Here is a 13,387-nt window from a genome sequence, read left to right on the forward strand (position 1 = left end):
AAAATTAAAGATCGTATGTGAACATCCAACTAACTGTCTTTATAAATGAAGGAATTCACAACTGAAGAAACAAAGATGCTGGAGCAATCAGAGGACTTCATAATACGTATTTTTAATCTTCGAAGGGACAGGGGAGTAAGTTATATGCACAAAGTGAGAAGAGTTATTATTTATTAAAAAAAAAAACAGGGAGGTGTAAAAAGTGACCAATTATTATCTTGGAAATAAAGTATATCCTTTTTGAAATCTATAACTCAACAGAGAGTCAAAATAATAGATCATCTATGCTGTTCCTTTTGAAAATAAAATAATAGACCAGACATAAATGAAATAATATAGTTAACAGGACTATAGAATTGAGGAAAACTTCCCAAACACAGCACAAACAGAGGACTGAAAAAGAAATGAGTTAAGAGACACGGAGAATTGATCAATTTTATATATATATATATATATGTGCATATATGTGTGTGTGTGTGTGTGTGTGTGTGTGTGTTACAGTCATATGTTGCATAAGAAGGTTTAGGTCAACAATGGACCACAAATACACAATGCTGGTCTCATAAGATTATATTCTAAGTTTTCACTGTACCTTTTCTATGCTTAGATATGTTTAGACACACGAATACTTACCATTGTGTTACAATTGCTTACAATATTTAGGGTAGCATTCATACAGCAAAGTATGCTGCAGAGCTTTGTAGCCTAGGATAGGCTATAGCACATAGCTTAAATATGTAACAGACTATACCAACTAGGTTTGTGTAAGTACACTCTATGATGCTGACAAAACAATTAAATCACCTAATAACGCATTTCTCAGAACGTGTCCCATCATGAAGTGTTGTATGACTATACATATGCACGTATATTCAAAAGGAGAGAATAGAAATAATGATGGAAGGAAAATATCCAACAGATAGTGGCTGAGATTTTTCCAGAATTAAAGAAAATCTGCAATCCTCTAACAAAGTCCACAGAGTGCAAAGCACAATAAGAAAAACCATATATATTGTAAAATCCTGAACTTGCAACTAAAGAGATAAAAGGAAATATACCAAAGTGTCAGTAGTGTTTACCCATGGTGATAGGATTTGGAGTGAGATTTTTATCTTCTTTAAACTTTAATGTACTTCCTAAGTGCTCTACAATGAAAAGACATTATATGTCTGTGGAGGAGAGAAGCATTTGTTATGTCAAATACACATAAATAGATAAATAGTTAAAAAAAAAATCTGCCCTCAAAGAACTTACACTCTAGCAGAAGAGGCTTGCACAAAATTAACATATAAAACAAAACCCAAGTGATAACTAGCATGCATAGATATAGTTAAAATCTGAGCCTTGTCTTTTCCCACACAGAGCAATTAGAAATAAGGGCAGAAGTGGTGGGGTGATACAGTAGTTCAGGACACTGAGCAGAAGTATAAAGGTCTAGCCCATATTCTGGGCTTACTAGGGTCTATTACTGCAGCTGAAGTGTATTTTACTTGGACAGCATCAAAATGGGCAAACCAAGATAAAATTAGAACTTTATCTACATCAAGCATTATTTTCACCTCTAATTTATTTATTTATTTTTATTTTTAAAATTTTCTTTTTTGAGACAGTCTCACTTTGTTGCCCAGGTTTGGCTGCAGTGGTCTGATCTTGGCTCACTGCAACCTCCAACTCCCAGGTTCAAGCAATTCTCCCTGCCTCAGCCTCCTGAGTAGCTGAGATCACAGGTGCCCATCATCATGTCTGGCTAATTTTTGTATATTTGTAGAGATGGGGTTTCACCCTGTTGGCCAGGCTGGTCTTGAACTCCTGACCTCAGGTAATCCGCCCGCCTCGGCCTCCCAAAGTGCTGGGATTACAGGCATGAACCACCTCACCCGACCTTATTTTCACCTCTAATTTAATTATATTGCAAGACCACCGATTGATGACTGCAAAAAAAACACCTGCATTGTCAATTAAATTAACACCATAAAAATCTGCCACATTTGCATGACATTTCAATTGTTATAAGGCTTTGTTGCTTTCTTCAAGGGTCATGTAGGTTGAGAGAAGGGTGAAAAAATTGTGTGTATATGTGTTTTCATTTTAATTGATAATCAAATTACCATTCTTATCAGCAGGGGCACTATCATTATGCCAATTTAGAAGGAAATACAACACAGGTGTGTTCTGGGTGGCTTTACCAAATCAACATCATTTTATCAGGAGGCAGAGCCCTCATCAATCTAGGAAGGTTGAGGCTGCAGTCATAATACCATTGGCACACCCAGGCAAGGCAGAGTTTTAAGCAGTGCACACTGACTGTTTCTTTGGAGCCAAATAAACTCAAGGTAAAGCTCTAAATGAAACAGGTGGCAGAAGCACAAGCCATCTAGATATGTTACTAATGGAAGGGGCTGTTCACATCTCAGATAATCTCTTTCCTAAACACATCCGAGTTTCTCAAAATACGACCTTTTAAACTAACTCCTCTCGATACCAGTCAATTCCTTTCAATATCACCATTCCACATGGGAACCAGACACATGCCCCAATGTTACCTCCACTGAACTATTTGATTTCCTGCCACCTTGCCTTATCTCCCTATACTTTCACCAGAATCACAAACCAGGGGCCGTCTCTCCAAAACCAACTCCGAAAGTCCTAACAACAATTGGGAGTATCGAATCCCCTCCCCCATTTTTGAAACAATGGACCCTTTCCTTTTTCTTCTCTCCAACCCCTCTGAAATCTCTATTCTTGATTTCTCTGGAAACATCTTTTCTCATCTTCCTCTTGCCCTTTCCTGAATCCTTTTCTCTTCCTACTCTTAAGTGAGGTCACATTTTAGTCAATATCCCATAAGGCGGTTTCATTCCAAAGAGAAGAATGTTTCCACCTGTACTCCCTGGACTTCTCAAAACTTTGTTTCTAATGCCCCAGTCAAGGAAGGAACAGTGCTGATCTAGTTAGTCAGAGCCTGCCATTCACTGGGTCAAGATTCACTAGCAGGCGGGGATACTGCCAATCAAGGGGGTTCCCATCCATGACCCTACACTCTTCCTGCTTCTCTCTGCCTACAGTTGGATGAATGAGTCACATGAGAGCCTGAGCCACACACCTAACAGCTGAGACTTAGAAGAAAGAGCCGAAGCCTGCCCAGAACCTCCCAGTCTCATACCACCTTTTCCAATTCAGCTTTTCCCAGATTTCTCCATTGGGTTGTGCCAAACACTCATGGATCCAGAAATTTCACTTTCAGTATGGTTACTGTTTCTTGTCTATCGCTCCTTGGAAGAAGAGATCTGTGGCAATATTCAAATCCCCAAATCACACTCCAAAGCCTGGCTGGAAACTGGCTGTTCTCCCTCAATGACTTCATTAGAAGACTGGCCCCTCCTGTAGAAAAGCCCTCTAGGCTGTGATTTATCACAGCTCTCCATGTTCAGCCCCTCCCACAAAATGAAACTGATTCCTTTTCCCTCCTGAAGATGTATGACATCATTAAAGTATAGGCTTGATTTAGTGGAAGATCACAGCTTGGGACCAGAAACTCAGCTACCTAGCTCCATCACCTACTGTGTGGTCTTGGCAAAGTCCCTTAACTCCCCTATGCCTCAGTCACTTCATCTGAAAGTTACAGGATGGTCCAGGAAACCCTAACGTCGTCTCCACTTCTGAAATTGTCAATGGTGGCGGAGCATGGCTAGTGCCTACACTCTTCTTCCCAGAAAGGAGCCCCCCAGAACTGAGAAGTGGCTGGGAAAATGCTCAGCCACACACAGAAATTCTGCTAGGCTGCAAACCACTTAAAATGAATGTTTAATAAGATACTGCATCAATTGTGTGCTTCAGCTGAATGTGCCGCAGCCCAGGAGACCTGAAAGAATTAATACAGTTCCCAAAGGAGCTGCTGGGAATTGCTGAAACAGAGGCAAAAGCTGATGTGATGAATATAAACGCGCTTTGAGAGCATCAAAAGGAAAGTGCTACAATGAATGTCCGTTCACTCCACTAGAATATCTCCTGCCATCTAAGGAACACTCTCCAAGAAGATCTCAGGGTTAGAGACCATGGCATTCAGGTACATTTACCCTTTCCTCTCCTTCTGAACTTCCAGCCCTTTCTCAGGGCTTAGAAAGAGGACAGTACACACAACTCCAATCCTTCCTTTTCTTCTCATTCTTCCCTTTACTCCTCCATTCTAGCCTTCCTTCTTCCCTCCAGTTCTGTGTAATTCCCAAACCAGGTCATCATAACATCTCACTCAAATCTTCAATTATCTCTCCCTTGTTCGCCAAACTGATGCTCCCAGACTGTCCACAAAAAGACTCTCCCTCTCATTCTCAGCCAACAGATTTTTTGAGACTCTTTGTTGCGTTCTGAGACTCTCCAACTTTAGTACCAAGACCCGTCTTCGTTCAGGAGCCAGCTCCTCCATCTGAGAGCCTTCAGACAGAGAACATGTAAGGAAAATGCCAGGCCTCCATGCTCTGGGTTTGTAGTTAATTCTCTCCACTCACACCCACTCCCCTAGAGGAACAGTCTCTCCTCCACTCCTCTAGCCTAGGGCTTCTCAAACTCCCACCTCTGTTCCTCTCATTGCAGAGTCTGAGGAAGCATGACATTTTTTCTGCCCTTTTGTGCTTTACCTAAAAACTTTGCATTTTCTTCCAGAACCTACCCACATTTAATAATTTTTATAAATAGTTTTAGTCACTTACCATAAGAGTAAGAGGGAAAAAATGGACATTTTTCCCACAAAACAATCAGGTAAAACAGGTACTGTGGGAATAGGAACCATACGTCTCCAGTGCTCTTGAGCCCACCTCGGTGCCCCGCGGCACTTGTAAATCTCCAAACATGCCACCACCGCCGCCACCACCCCACTGCCTACTTCTGTTTTCTGAGCTCTTCCTGACACACCCACACTGAAGTGCTCCTGTGTACACCATGTTCAGAAACAAGGCAAAAGGCATATCCATTTCTGGGTTGAAGAAGCAAGACCTGGTTCTCACCAGGGCCAGTCGCCACGACCCTCCCACCCCCACACCCACCCGCACCCGCACTTCACATCAAGACAGATTCTAGGGACGTCCGAAAACCTGAAGCAGCTGCCAGGCAGCTGGTCGCTTCCCAGGTCCTGGCAGGGCATCACCTCCCGGCCTTACCTTGTCAGCCATGATCATAGATGCGCCCCCATGAATGCCCAAGATGGGGACGAAAGTCTGGGAGGAGATAAAATCCAGCATCTGAGCCACGGCCTCCTGGTCCGTGTCGTCCCCAAACACGAGGCCGTGGATGCGCGCCCCGGACATGAGGTCACACACGTGCGTGATGAGGCTCTTGGGGTCGGTGCGGTTCATCAGCAGAGCTACCACGTTCACGTCCAGGGGCAGCCCCGCAGCCTGCTCGGGGCCCCACAGGGTTCGAAGTTCTCGCTCCGTCACGTCGTGGCTGTGACCCAGCATCACCGCAATATTCAGCGCGGGGGAACCCTTCTCCGCCGCCGAGCTCGGCGCCGGACCGCGCCAGACCAGAAGGGCCGGCAGCACCAGCAGGGTCCAATAGCCCACTCTGCCCATAGTCGCCACTGACGGTCCCTGCAGGGTGAAGAGTGAGAGGCAGGGCCGCGGTGAGCAAGGCGACCAGAAGAAAGGGATTACCGACTGGGGCCCGGCTCTAGGAGCCAGGCGTGGAACTCAGCAGCAGGATAGGCTGCTGGGATCACAGACTCCACTCCCAATCCCCGACGCCATCCATATGCCTGGACGCATCTCTAACGCGATGTCCAAGTCCATTCCGAGCTTCTCGCGTCCAGCTTCCTCATCCCCCGTCTCCAGGAGCTTCCCCATCCCCAACTCTGTCCACATCCCGCACCGCGTCCCCCAGTTCGCTGCGGACCACAGACCCCAAGCGTCGCGCGCGTTCTGGAACCCACCAAGCTACCAGGTGCACAGAATAAACCCTCATCCAACCCCTCCCACCTGGGATAGTGAGGCCCAAGTTACCAACCCCGCCCCCTGCTCTGGAGGAGCGAACTACGGACTGGGCGGGACGTGCGGAGGCGGCGCCCAGACCCGGCGTCCGGGCGTGAAAGCTGAGCTCGTTGGCTGACCCCGCCCCCTGCCAGCTCGTCCGGTGCACCCCACGCTTTGCTCTACGCTTCGCCCTAAATGCAGACCCGGCTGCTCGGATGCATATACACCACGAGGGCTTGGGAGCCAGGACGCTGCCTGGTGCGCCCAGACTCCGCGGTGCCTGAGGTAACGTGGGGCTGAAGTAACTTGGGCCTGAGGTAACCGGGGGGCTGAGGTAACCGGGGGGCTGAGGTAACACGGACCTGAGGTAACCGGGGGCCTGAGGTAACCGGGGGCCTGAGGTAACACGGACCTGAGGTAACCGGGGCGTGAGGTAACACGGCCACGCGCCGAGGGCCGTGGAGAGTCCTCAGTCAACTGAAAGTGGGCCCGGGACGCACCCACTACACGCGCGCGTGCACACACACGTGCGCACACACCCTCTCTCATGCGCGCCGTGTGCAGTGCAGAATTCTGGAGAGTAGGCGCGTCCCCCCGCAGGCCAGCGCGTGGGAGCTGGCAAGGAACGTGCGTAGGGGAAAGGTGGGCTCCGAAGAAGCTCCCAGACGGACGTGGACTGTGCGGCCCCTCCCCAGCCTCTCCCTGCGGGCGCGGTTGCCAAGTCTGAGGTGCACGTGGGCAGTGGGCCGCACCCGCTCATAGACACGCGCGCTTTCTGCTCACATCCTCAGGCCGCTGTCGCGGTGCCCACGGCCAGCCGGAGTCCTCACACGTCCTCGGGTGCTGCACACGCATGAGCCGCGGCAGGCGCACAGCCCCGCGTGCCTGCGAACAGCAGCGCGGTCGTGCTCGCGTGCCCTGACGCGCGCCTCCCGGGCCGGGCGCTGCTGGAGCCGGGGGAAGTTGAGGCGAACTCCAAATAGCCTCGACTTCCTGGGTGAGCGCCGCGGAGCGCGGAGCTGCAGCGCCCCCTGGTGCCCCTGCTGCGCCTCGCCGCTGGGCTCCCTCCCGCTTTCCCTCCCGGTCTTCGCCGGATCCGTCTCCCGCTCTCCCTCCGGTCGAGTCTCCCTCCTCCCGGCCCACGGAGCCCTGATCTGCCGCTGGGACGTACCTGTAGCCAGAGAAGGTCGAGGATGCACTGGGGCGCGCTGCGCACACGAGCATCTCGGCCGCCTCAGCAGCCACCGGGTTTAGCGGGTTCCCGCATGCTGCGGCCCCCGCGCTCTCCCCTGGCTGTCCCGCGCTGTCCGCATCGCCCCCACGGGGGGCGGCTATCCCAGCCGGAGGCTCTGCAGCAGGGCTCTACGGGGCGGAGGAGAGAAGGAGAGGCAGTGTCAGCCCGCCGGCGAGGGGCGGGAGGGTCGAGGGAAGGCTGCAGTCTGCAGTGCTCACAAGCCCCTCATGCGCCCAGCGGGGCTAGACCGGAGCGAGCGGCTGAAGCTCCGTGCCCACGACGCCCCCAGTGCGGATCCTCAGCCCCTGTGGCGGATAGCGGGAGCTCCACTCCGGGGCGCACTGGAGAATGGGAGCCCCGGGTTGGCCACCCACGAGAAGCTAACTGGGCACCGCTACCCGCACCCCCTACCACCTCCCCGGCGCCGGCTGCTGCGAGTTGTGCGACCGGGAGCTGCCGAGCGAGGGGGGTAGGGAGAGAAAAAGGAGGTAACGGCGGGGGGGCTGCTGGCTGAGTTTGCGACGAGCCGGCAGGAGGAGAGGGGGAGGGAAGGACACGGGCTCCCGCGGTCCCGTTCCCCGAGGGAGGTGGATCGTTCCCACGCAGCGAGCATCTTGCGATCCTGCCGCTCCCTCCCTCTCCAGGCCTCCCACCTCCCCCTCCCCAAGGGGGCCTCCTATGCCGGGCGTCCCGCGCCAGCACTCACCGCAGCCTCTCTCCACATAGTTCTCAGCAGTGGCCGCTCCTGGTCATCTCCAGGGCTGATGGCTGCGGCCGCGATTCTCAGCGCTCACCAGGTCCCATGATCCGGCCAAGCCCTAGGAGCCCCCCTCCAAGAGCCCGAGCTCTGCTCGCTGCCCCACTCCGGACGGCAACCGCCGGGTCCTCTGAGCGCGCCGGAGCACCCTTTCCGCAGCCCAGCTCCGGGCTGGTGTGTTTGAAGGCCAGTGTGTGTGAGTGAGTGTGGGAGCGGGCGCTCGCGTGTGGCCGGGGATCCCCACGGTCCCCGGCCGAGAGAGGTGCGGGCGGGCAAAGCCAGCTCCCTCCGGGCGGTTTGCTGCGGGAGCCGAGCCGGGCGTTCGGTTCCCCACTTCCCGGCGGGAGTCCGGAGAGCGCCTGGACACCCTGGTTCTCAGCACTGGCAAAGCCGGGTTCCCGGGGCGTGTTTCTGCTGCTGTCGCCTCCGAGGAAGAGGAGGAGGAAGGCAGGGGCGCCCTCAGCACCAACTTAGGGACTTATTTTCCGCCGGCGAGACGCAGTAGCCCCCGCGCAAGCCGAAGAGGCTTGGAGCTCTGGCGGGCGAAAGCGTCTCCTGCCCGCAGCCTCTCTCCTAGGTGGGTCGAGACAGACCCCGCAGTCCCTCGGCGGCGGCGCAGAGCGCGGCCACCCGTTCGGAGAGCGCACGGCGGCAAAAAAGGCCAGGATAGGTGGCTGGCTGGCGACGGGGGCGCCTGCAGCGGCGCGCGCTTCTGTCCGTGGTGCTGGAACCACGCTCTCCGCCCGCTCCCGGGCGTCTGGTGCGGCTGAAGAATCAATTATTCAGATCTCTGCTACTGCTTCCTCCTCCCCCAGTGCCTCACGCTGGGTACAGCTATCCCCCTCCACGCACAGGCGCGCCGACACACACACACGCGCGCACACAGACACACACACACGCACACGCACAGAGTCTGCTCCAATGCTTCTCCCTGTGCCTTGCCACCTCAGTGCGGGAACCCACTCCTCTGATCTCAGGGAGCCAGAATCCTAAAAGCAAAGACATCTACTTTTTCCACTTGCTTCCTTCTAAGTTGTACCAAACATAATTCTGTCTGAGGCTGCCACTTCTAAGCTACCAGAAGAGGTGAGCCAGATAACATGGGACGGCCTGGGCGTATGAGGGCTTGGTTGACTTGAATTCTAGCGACTGAGCATGGAACTCATCATCACGTGAGGAGCTCTGCCCTTTTCATACTCGCCTATATCTCCTACGCCTGTCTGCCTTTCAGGCCTTGGAAGGAAGAGGGTCTTAAATTCTAAGATGTTTTGCAATCACTGTTCTAACCCTGCCTCCTCCACTTAATATCACCTGCTACCGTCTAAATGTTTGTGTTACCACCCCCAAATTCACAGGATAAAATCCTAACTCCGAAGGTGATGGCATTAGGAGGTGGGGCCTTTAGGAGGTGACTTCATGGGAGTAAAATGGGATTTGTGCTCTTATAAAAGAGACCCCAGAGAGTCAGCTAGGTCCTTCCACCAAGTGAGACTTAATCAAGAAGGCATAAGCCTATGAACAGAAATCAGGCCCTCCGCAAACACCGCGTCTGCTGCTGCCTAATCTTGGACCTCCCGGCCTCAAGAAGTGAGAGAACGGGAGGCTGAGGCAGGAGAATCACTTGAACCCAGGAGCAGAGGTTGCAGTGAGCCAAGATCACACCACTGCACTCCAGTCTGGGTGAGAGAATGAGACCCTGTCTCAAAAACAAACAAAAGTGAGAGAGAGAAATTTCTGCTGTTTATGATGTCTTGCTATGGCAGCTGGATCAAACTAAAACATCAACTTTGGGACATTATATTATCTTCCCCTTTTGTTCACTAATGTGGAAATAGAGGGCAGTAAAAATATCTACTTCTCAGTATTATTTTGAAAAGAAAAGGAGATAGCCTTAGTAAAGGGGTCAACAAGGTCTGTCACATAGTAGATGCTCAAGCAACATTCTGTGCCTTGAAGGTAGTCTGGAAGGGAGGGGACTTCTTCCAGGAATGTGGATGTGGCTGCTGAAATGGAGACAGGAGAGGGGCACAGTGTCTGGAGACAAATGGATTCATTACTGAGCTGGTTGTGCCATGTTGGGTTTCCTGGATTTTTTTTTTAATCCAAAAGACAGAGAAAGGGTGAGGGAAATTCTGGAAAGTAAATGAAAATGGGGGATTGTATAATGCAAGGCAGGGAAAAGCGAAGTGTTCGTTTCTTGAGTCTATGGCTGGGCTGAACTGATTAAGCCACTCCTTGGCACCCATGTATAACTCTGGCTTAGGGTCTAAAGGGGAAGTCAGGCTGTTTTATTTAAATGAGTTATAAATTATAGACAATAAAATGCATATTTCTTAAGAGTTTTGTTTGTGAAGTTTTTTGTGTGTTTTTTTTTTGGTGTTTTTGGGGTTTTATTTTTGTTTTGTTTTTGAGACAGGGTCTCACTCTGTTGCCAAGGCTGGAGTGCAGTGGTTTGGTCATAGTTCACTGTAAACTTGAACTCCTGGGCTCAAATGACCCTTCTGCCTCAGCTTCCCAAGTAGTTAGGACTACAGGAATATGCCACCACATCTGGATAATTTTTATTTTTTTTGCAGAGATTGGGTGTCACTATGTTGTCCATGCTGTTATCAAACTCTTGTCCTTAAGAAATCCTCTGGCCTTGGGCTCACAAAGGCTGAAATTACAGGTGTGAGCCACTGCAGTCAGCCAGTTGACTACATTTTGAAATTGTGTGTATCCATGTAGATCATCATGTGAAACGAGGTACATAACATTTTCGTCACCACCAGGAAGTTTTCTTGTGTCCCTTTGTTGCCAATCCCATTCTACCCACCCAGTGTAAACTACAATTTTTATTTCTAATACCATGTATTAGTTTTGCCCTTTTTTGAACTTCATATAAGTGGAATTCTATACTGTGTGTTTTTTTGGTGACTGTCTTTCTGGCTTTTCTCAATTACTCTAATGTCTAGAAGATTCCTCCGTGTTGCGTGTATCAACAGCTTTTGAATTTTTAATTACTGAATAGCTAGATCTCTATTGCATGAATAAGCTACAGCTTGTGTATCGAGTCTCCTGCAATAGATACGTCGGTTGCATCTATGGGATTTTTTAAAATACAGGTGTGGCTGGTTGTGGTGGCTCACACCTGTAATCCCAGCACTTTAGGAGGTCAAGGCAGGAGGATCACTTGAGCCTAGGAGTTTGAAACCAGCCTTGGCAACATGGCAAGACCCCATGTGTTCATACTGCTGCACTCCAGCCTGAGAGACTAGAGTGAGACTTTGTCTCAAAAAAAAAAATAAAATACAGATGCCTATGCCCACTTTAGATTTACTCCATCAAAATCTTCAGGTATGGAGCCCAGCATAGACATTTATTTTAGATACATAGGTGATGCTGATGATGCCTCTGCACTTTTTATTCTCATCAACTGATGCTGATGCTGGAATTGATTGGTCTTCATTGAAAACTATTGGTATGCAGAGTTTTAAGTTATTCATGATCAGACTTACAGAAAGATAAATCAGATATGGCCTCTTTTGAATAGAGAAAGAAGGCAGCCCTTTATCTGAAGGGGCAGTGTGCCTCTAACGGCAGGCACAGGTGACTGGAGTTTCAGTGGGATGGACATCTCCCATGGCATATCATGTGTCAGGCACCTGGAACTTCACCATACAGGTGAAGAGAGACTGTGACAGAGTGTATAGGATCATGACATCTTACTTTATCTGTGCTACAAAGCTTAATCTTCATTGCAGCTTAGGATGCTGAGCAGAATTTTGCTACTCAAAGAGTTTCAGATAGTAAGAAAACCTTTGTCATAGCAACTATACCAACTGTGATGGTTAATGCTGAATATCAACTTAATTGGATTGAAGAATATAAAGTATTGGTCCTGGGTGTGTCTGTGAGGGTGTTGCCAGAGGAGATTAACATTCAAGTCAGTGGACTGGCAGACCCACTCTCAATCTGGATGGGTAAAATCTAATCAGCTGTCAGCATGGCCAGAATAAATGCAGGCAGAAGAACATAGAAAGACTAGATTGGTTTAGTCTTCTGGCCTCCATTTTCCCCCAGGGCTGGATGCTTCCTGTCCTCGAACATCAGACTCCAACTACTTCAGCTTTGGGACTCAGACTGGCTTCCTTGCTTCTCAGCTTGCAGACAACGTATTGTGGGACCTCACCTTGTGATCATGTGAGTCAATATTCCTTAATTAACTCCCCTTTATATATACATCTATCCTATTAGTTCTCTTCCTCTAGAGAGCCCTAACACACCGACAAAGACTTCTCTAAGAGAAATAACAAGGAGCAGTTCTTCCACATACCTGGGCAGGCCACACTGCTGTACCCCAAGAGGAAGCACCATGGGTTCCCCTTCTGACACTCACCATTGGAGGGCAGTTTCCACATCCAGAGGAGGCCAGGCCTCTCCTGTAGGAAACATCTTTCTTGCAGGCTCACTCACCATTGTCTGGGAAAGATGGCTCTGTCTAAAGCTGTCTCACTCGGCTGTGATTGGTCAGAGCAGTCCCTCAAGACAATGCTTTGATGGCCCTGAAGTCAGACCATGTCAGGCCAATTTCCCAAGGCCAGTAGTTCCCAAAAGTCTAATCATTCACTCCACAGATAAAGACTCTGTCTGAGTCTGTGCCTATGGAAGACTTCTTAGGGAAATGTCTGGATGCTGAGGAGAGAGGTCATATTTCCTGGTACCTGGGATCAATGAAGCGTGGCATCTTGAAACTGTGGAGGCCCTTGGTGTTGATCAAACCAATGCCCAACACAAGTTTTTTTTTTCAATGAGGACTCTGGCTGAACACTGTGGCTCACACCTGTAATCCCAGCACTCTGGGAATTTAAGGCAGGTGGATCACTTGAGGTCAGGAGTTTGAGACTGATCTGGAAAACATGGTAAAACCCTATCTCTACGATAAAATATAAAAATTAGCTAGGCATGGTGGAATGCACCTGTAGTCCCAGCTACTCAGGAGGATGAGGCAGGAGAATCACTTGAACCTGGGAGGTGGAGGTTGCAGTGAGTTGAGATTGTACCACTGCACTCCAGCCTGGGTGACAGAGTGAAACTCCACCTCAAAAAACAAACAAAAAAAGAGGACTCCAAAGCCCAAGGCATTGACGGTCACCTAGCTACAAAGGGTCACACACCGTCTCTTTTTCATAACTTCCTGTCACAAGCACAGTCCTTTTCTTATTCGTAAACACAGACTTGTCCATTGGATATGACTTCCAGGAGAGGTTGCCAGGTGGAAAGTCACAGCAAATTATTCCTCAACGGGTGATAGTCCATGGGTGCCCTTGGTATATGCAGCATAGCTGGGCAGGTCAAAAGATATTTGGGTGCCCTGTGCTCTTTGGGATGGGAATTGGGATTGGGGTGAAGAGGGGAAGGAAAGATGACTGACTCAGTTACTGAGTTCCCCAT

The 13,387-nt window shown here is 49.9% G+C and overlaps 1 protein-coding gene across 2 annotated transcripts in view; it reads right to left on the reverse strand.

Moving 5' to 3' along the window:
* GRIN2A (glutamate ionotropic receptor NMDA type subunit 2A) overlaps nucleotides 1–8,004 on the reverse strand; it is a 441,129-nt gene extending 433,125 nt beyond the window's left edge. Inside the window, exons 1-3 of one of the 2 annotated variants that reach the window (XM_032258086.1) lie at nucleotides 7,904–8,004; nucleotides 7,135–7,325; nucleotides 5,154–5,585 (exon numbers count right to left, since the gene is read on the reverse strand). In XM_032258086.1, the coding sequence (XP_032113977.1) occupies nucleotides 5,154–5,567 (414 nt within the window). In that variant the 5' untranslated portion in view covers nucleotides 5,568–5,585; nucleotides 7,135–7,325; nucleotides 7,904–8,004. Of the gene's footprint in view, nucleotides 1–5,153; nucleotides 5,586–7,134; nucleotides 7,326–7,903 lie in introns of those variants that run through there. The other variant, XM_032258087.1, reaches the window with a different exon arrangement.
* Between the last annotated feature and the right edge of the window lie 5,383 nt (nucleotides 8,005–13,387).

Source organism: Sapajus apella, unplaced genomic scaffold (assembly GCF_009761245.1).
Source record: "Sapajus apella isolate SASKATOON/1434 unplaced genomic scaffold, GSC_monkey_1.0 scaffold99, whole genome shotgun sequence".
In the NCBI taxonomy this organism is placed as follows: domain Eukaryota; kingdom Metazoa; phylum Chordata; class Mammalia; order Primates; family Cebidae; genus Sapajus; species Sapajus apella.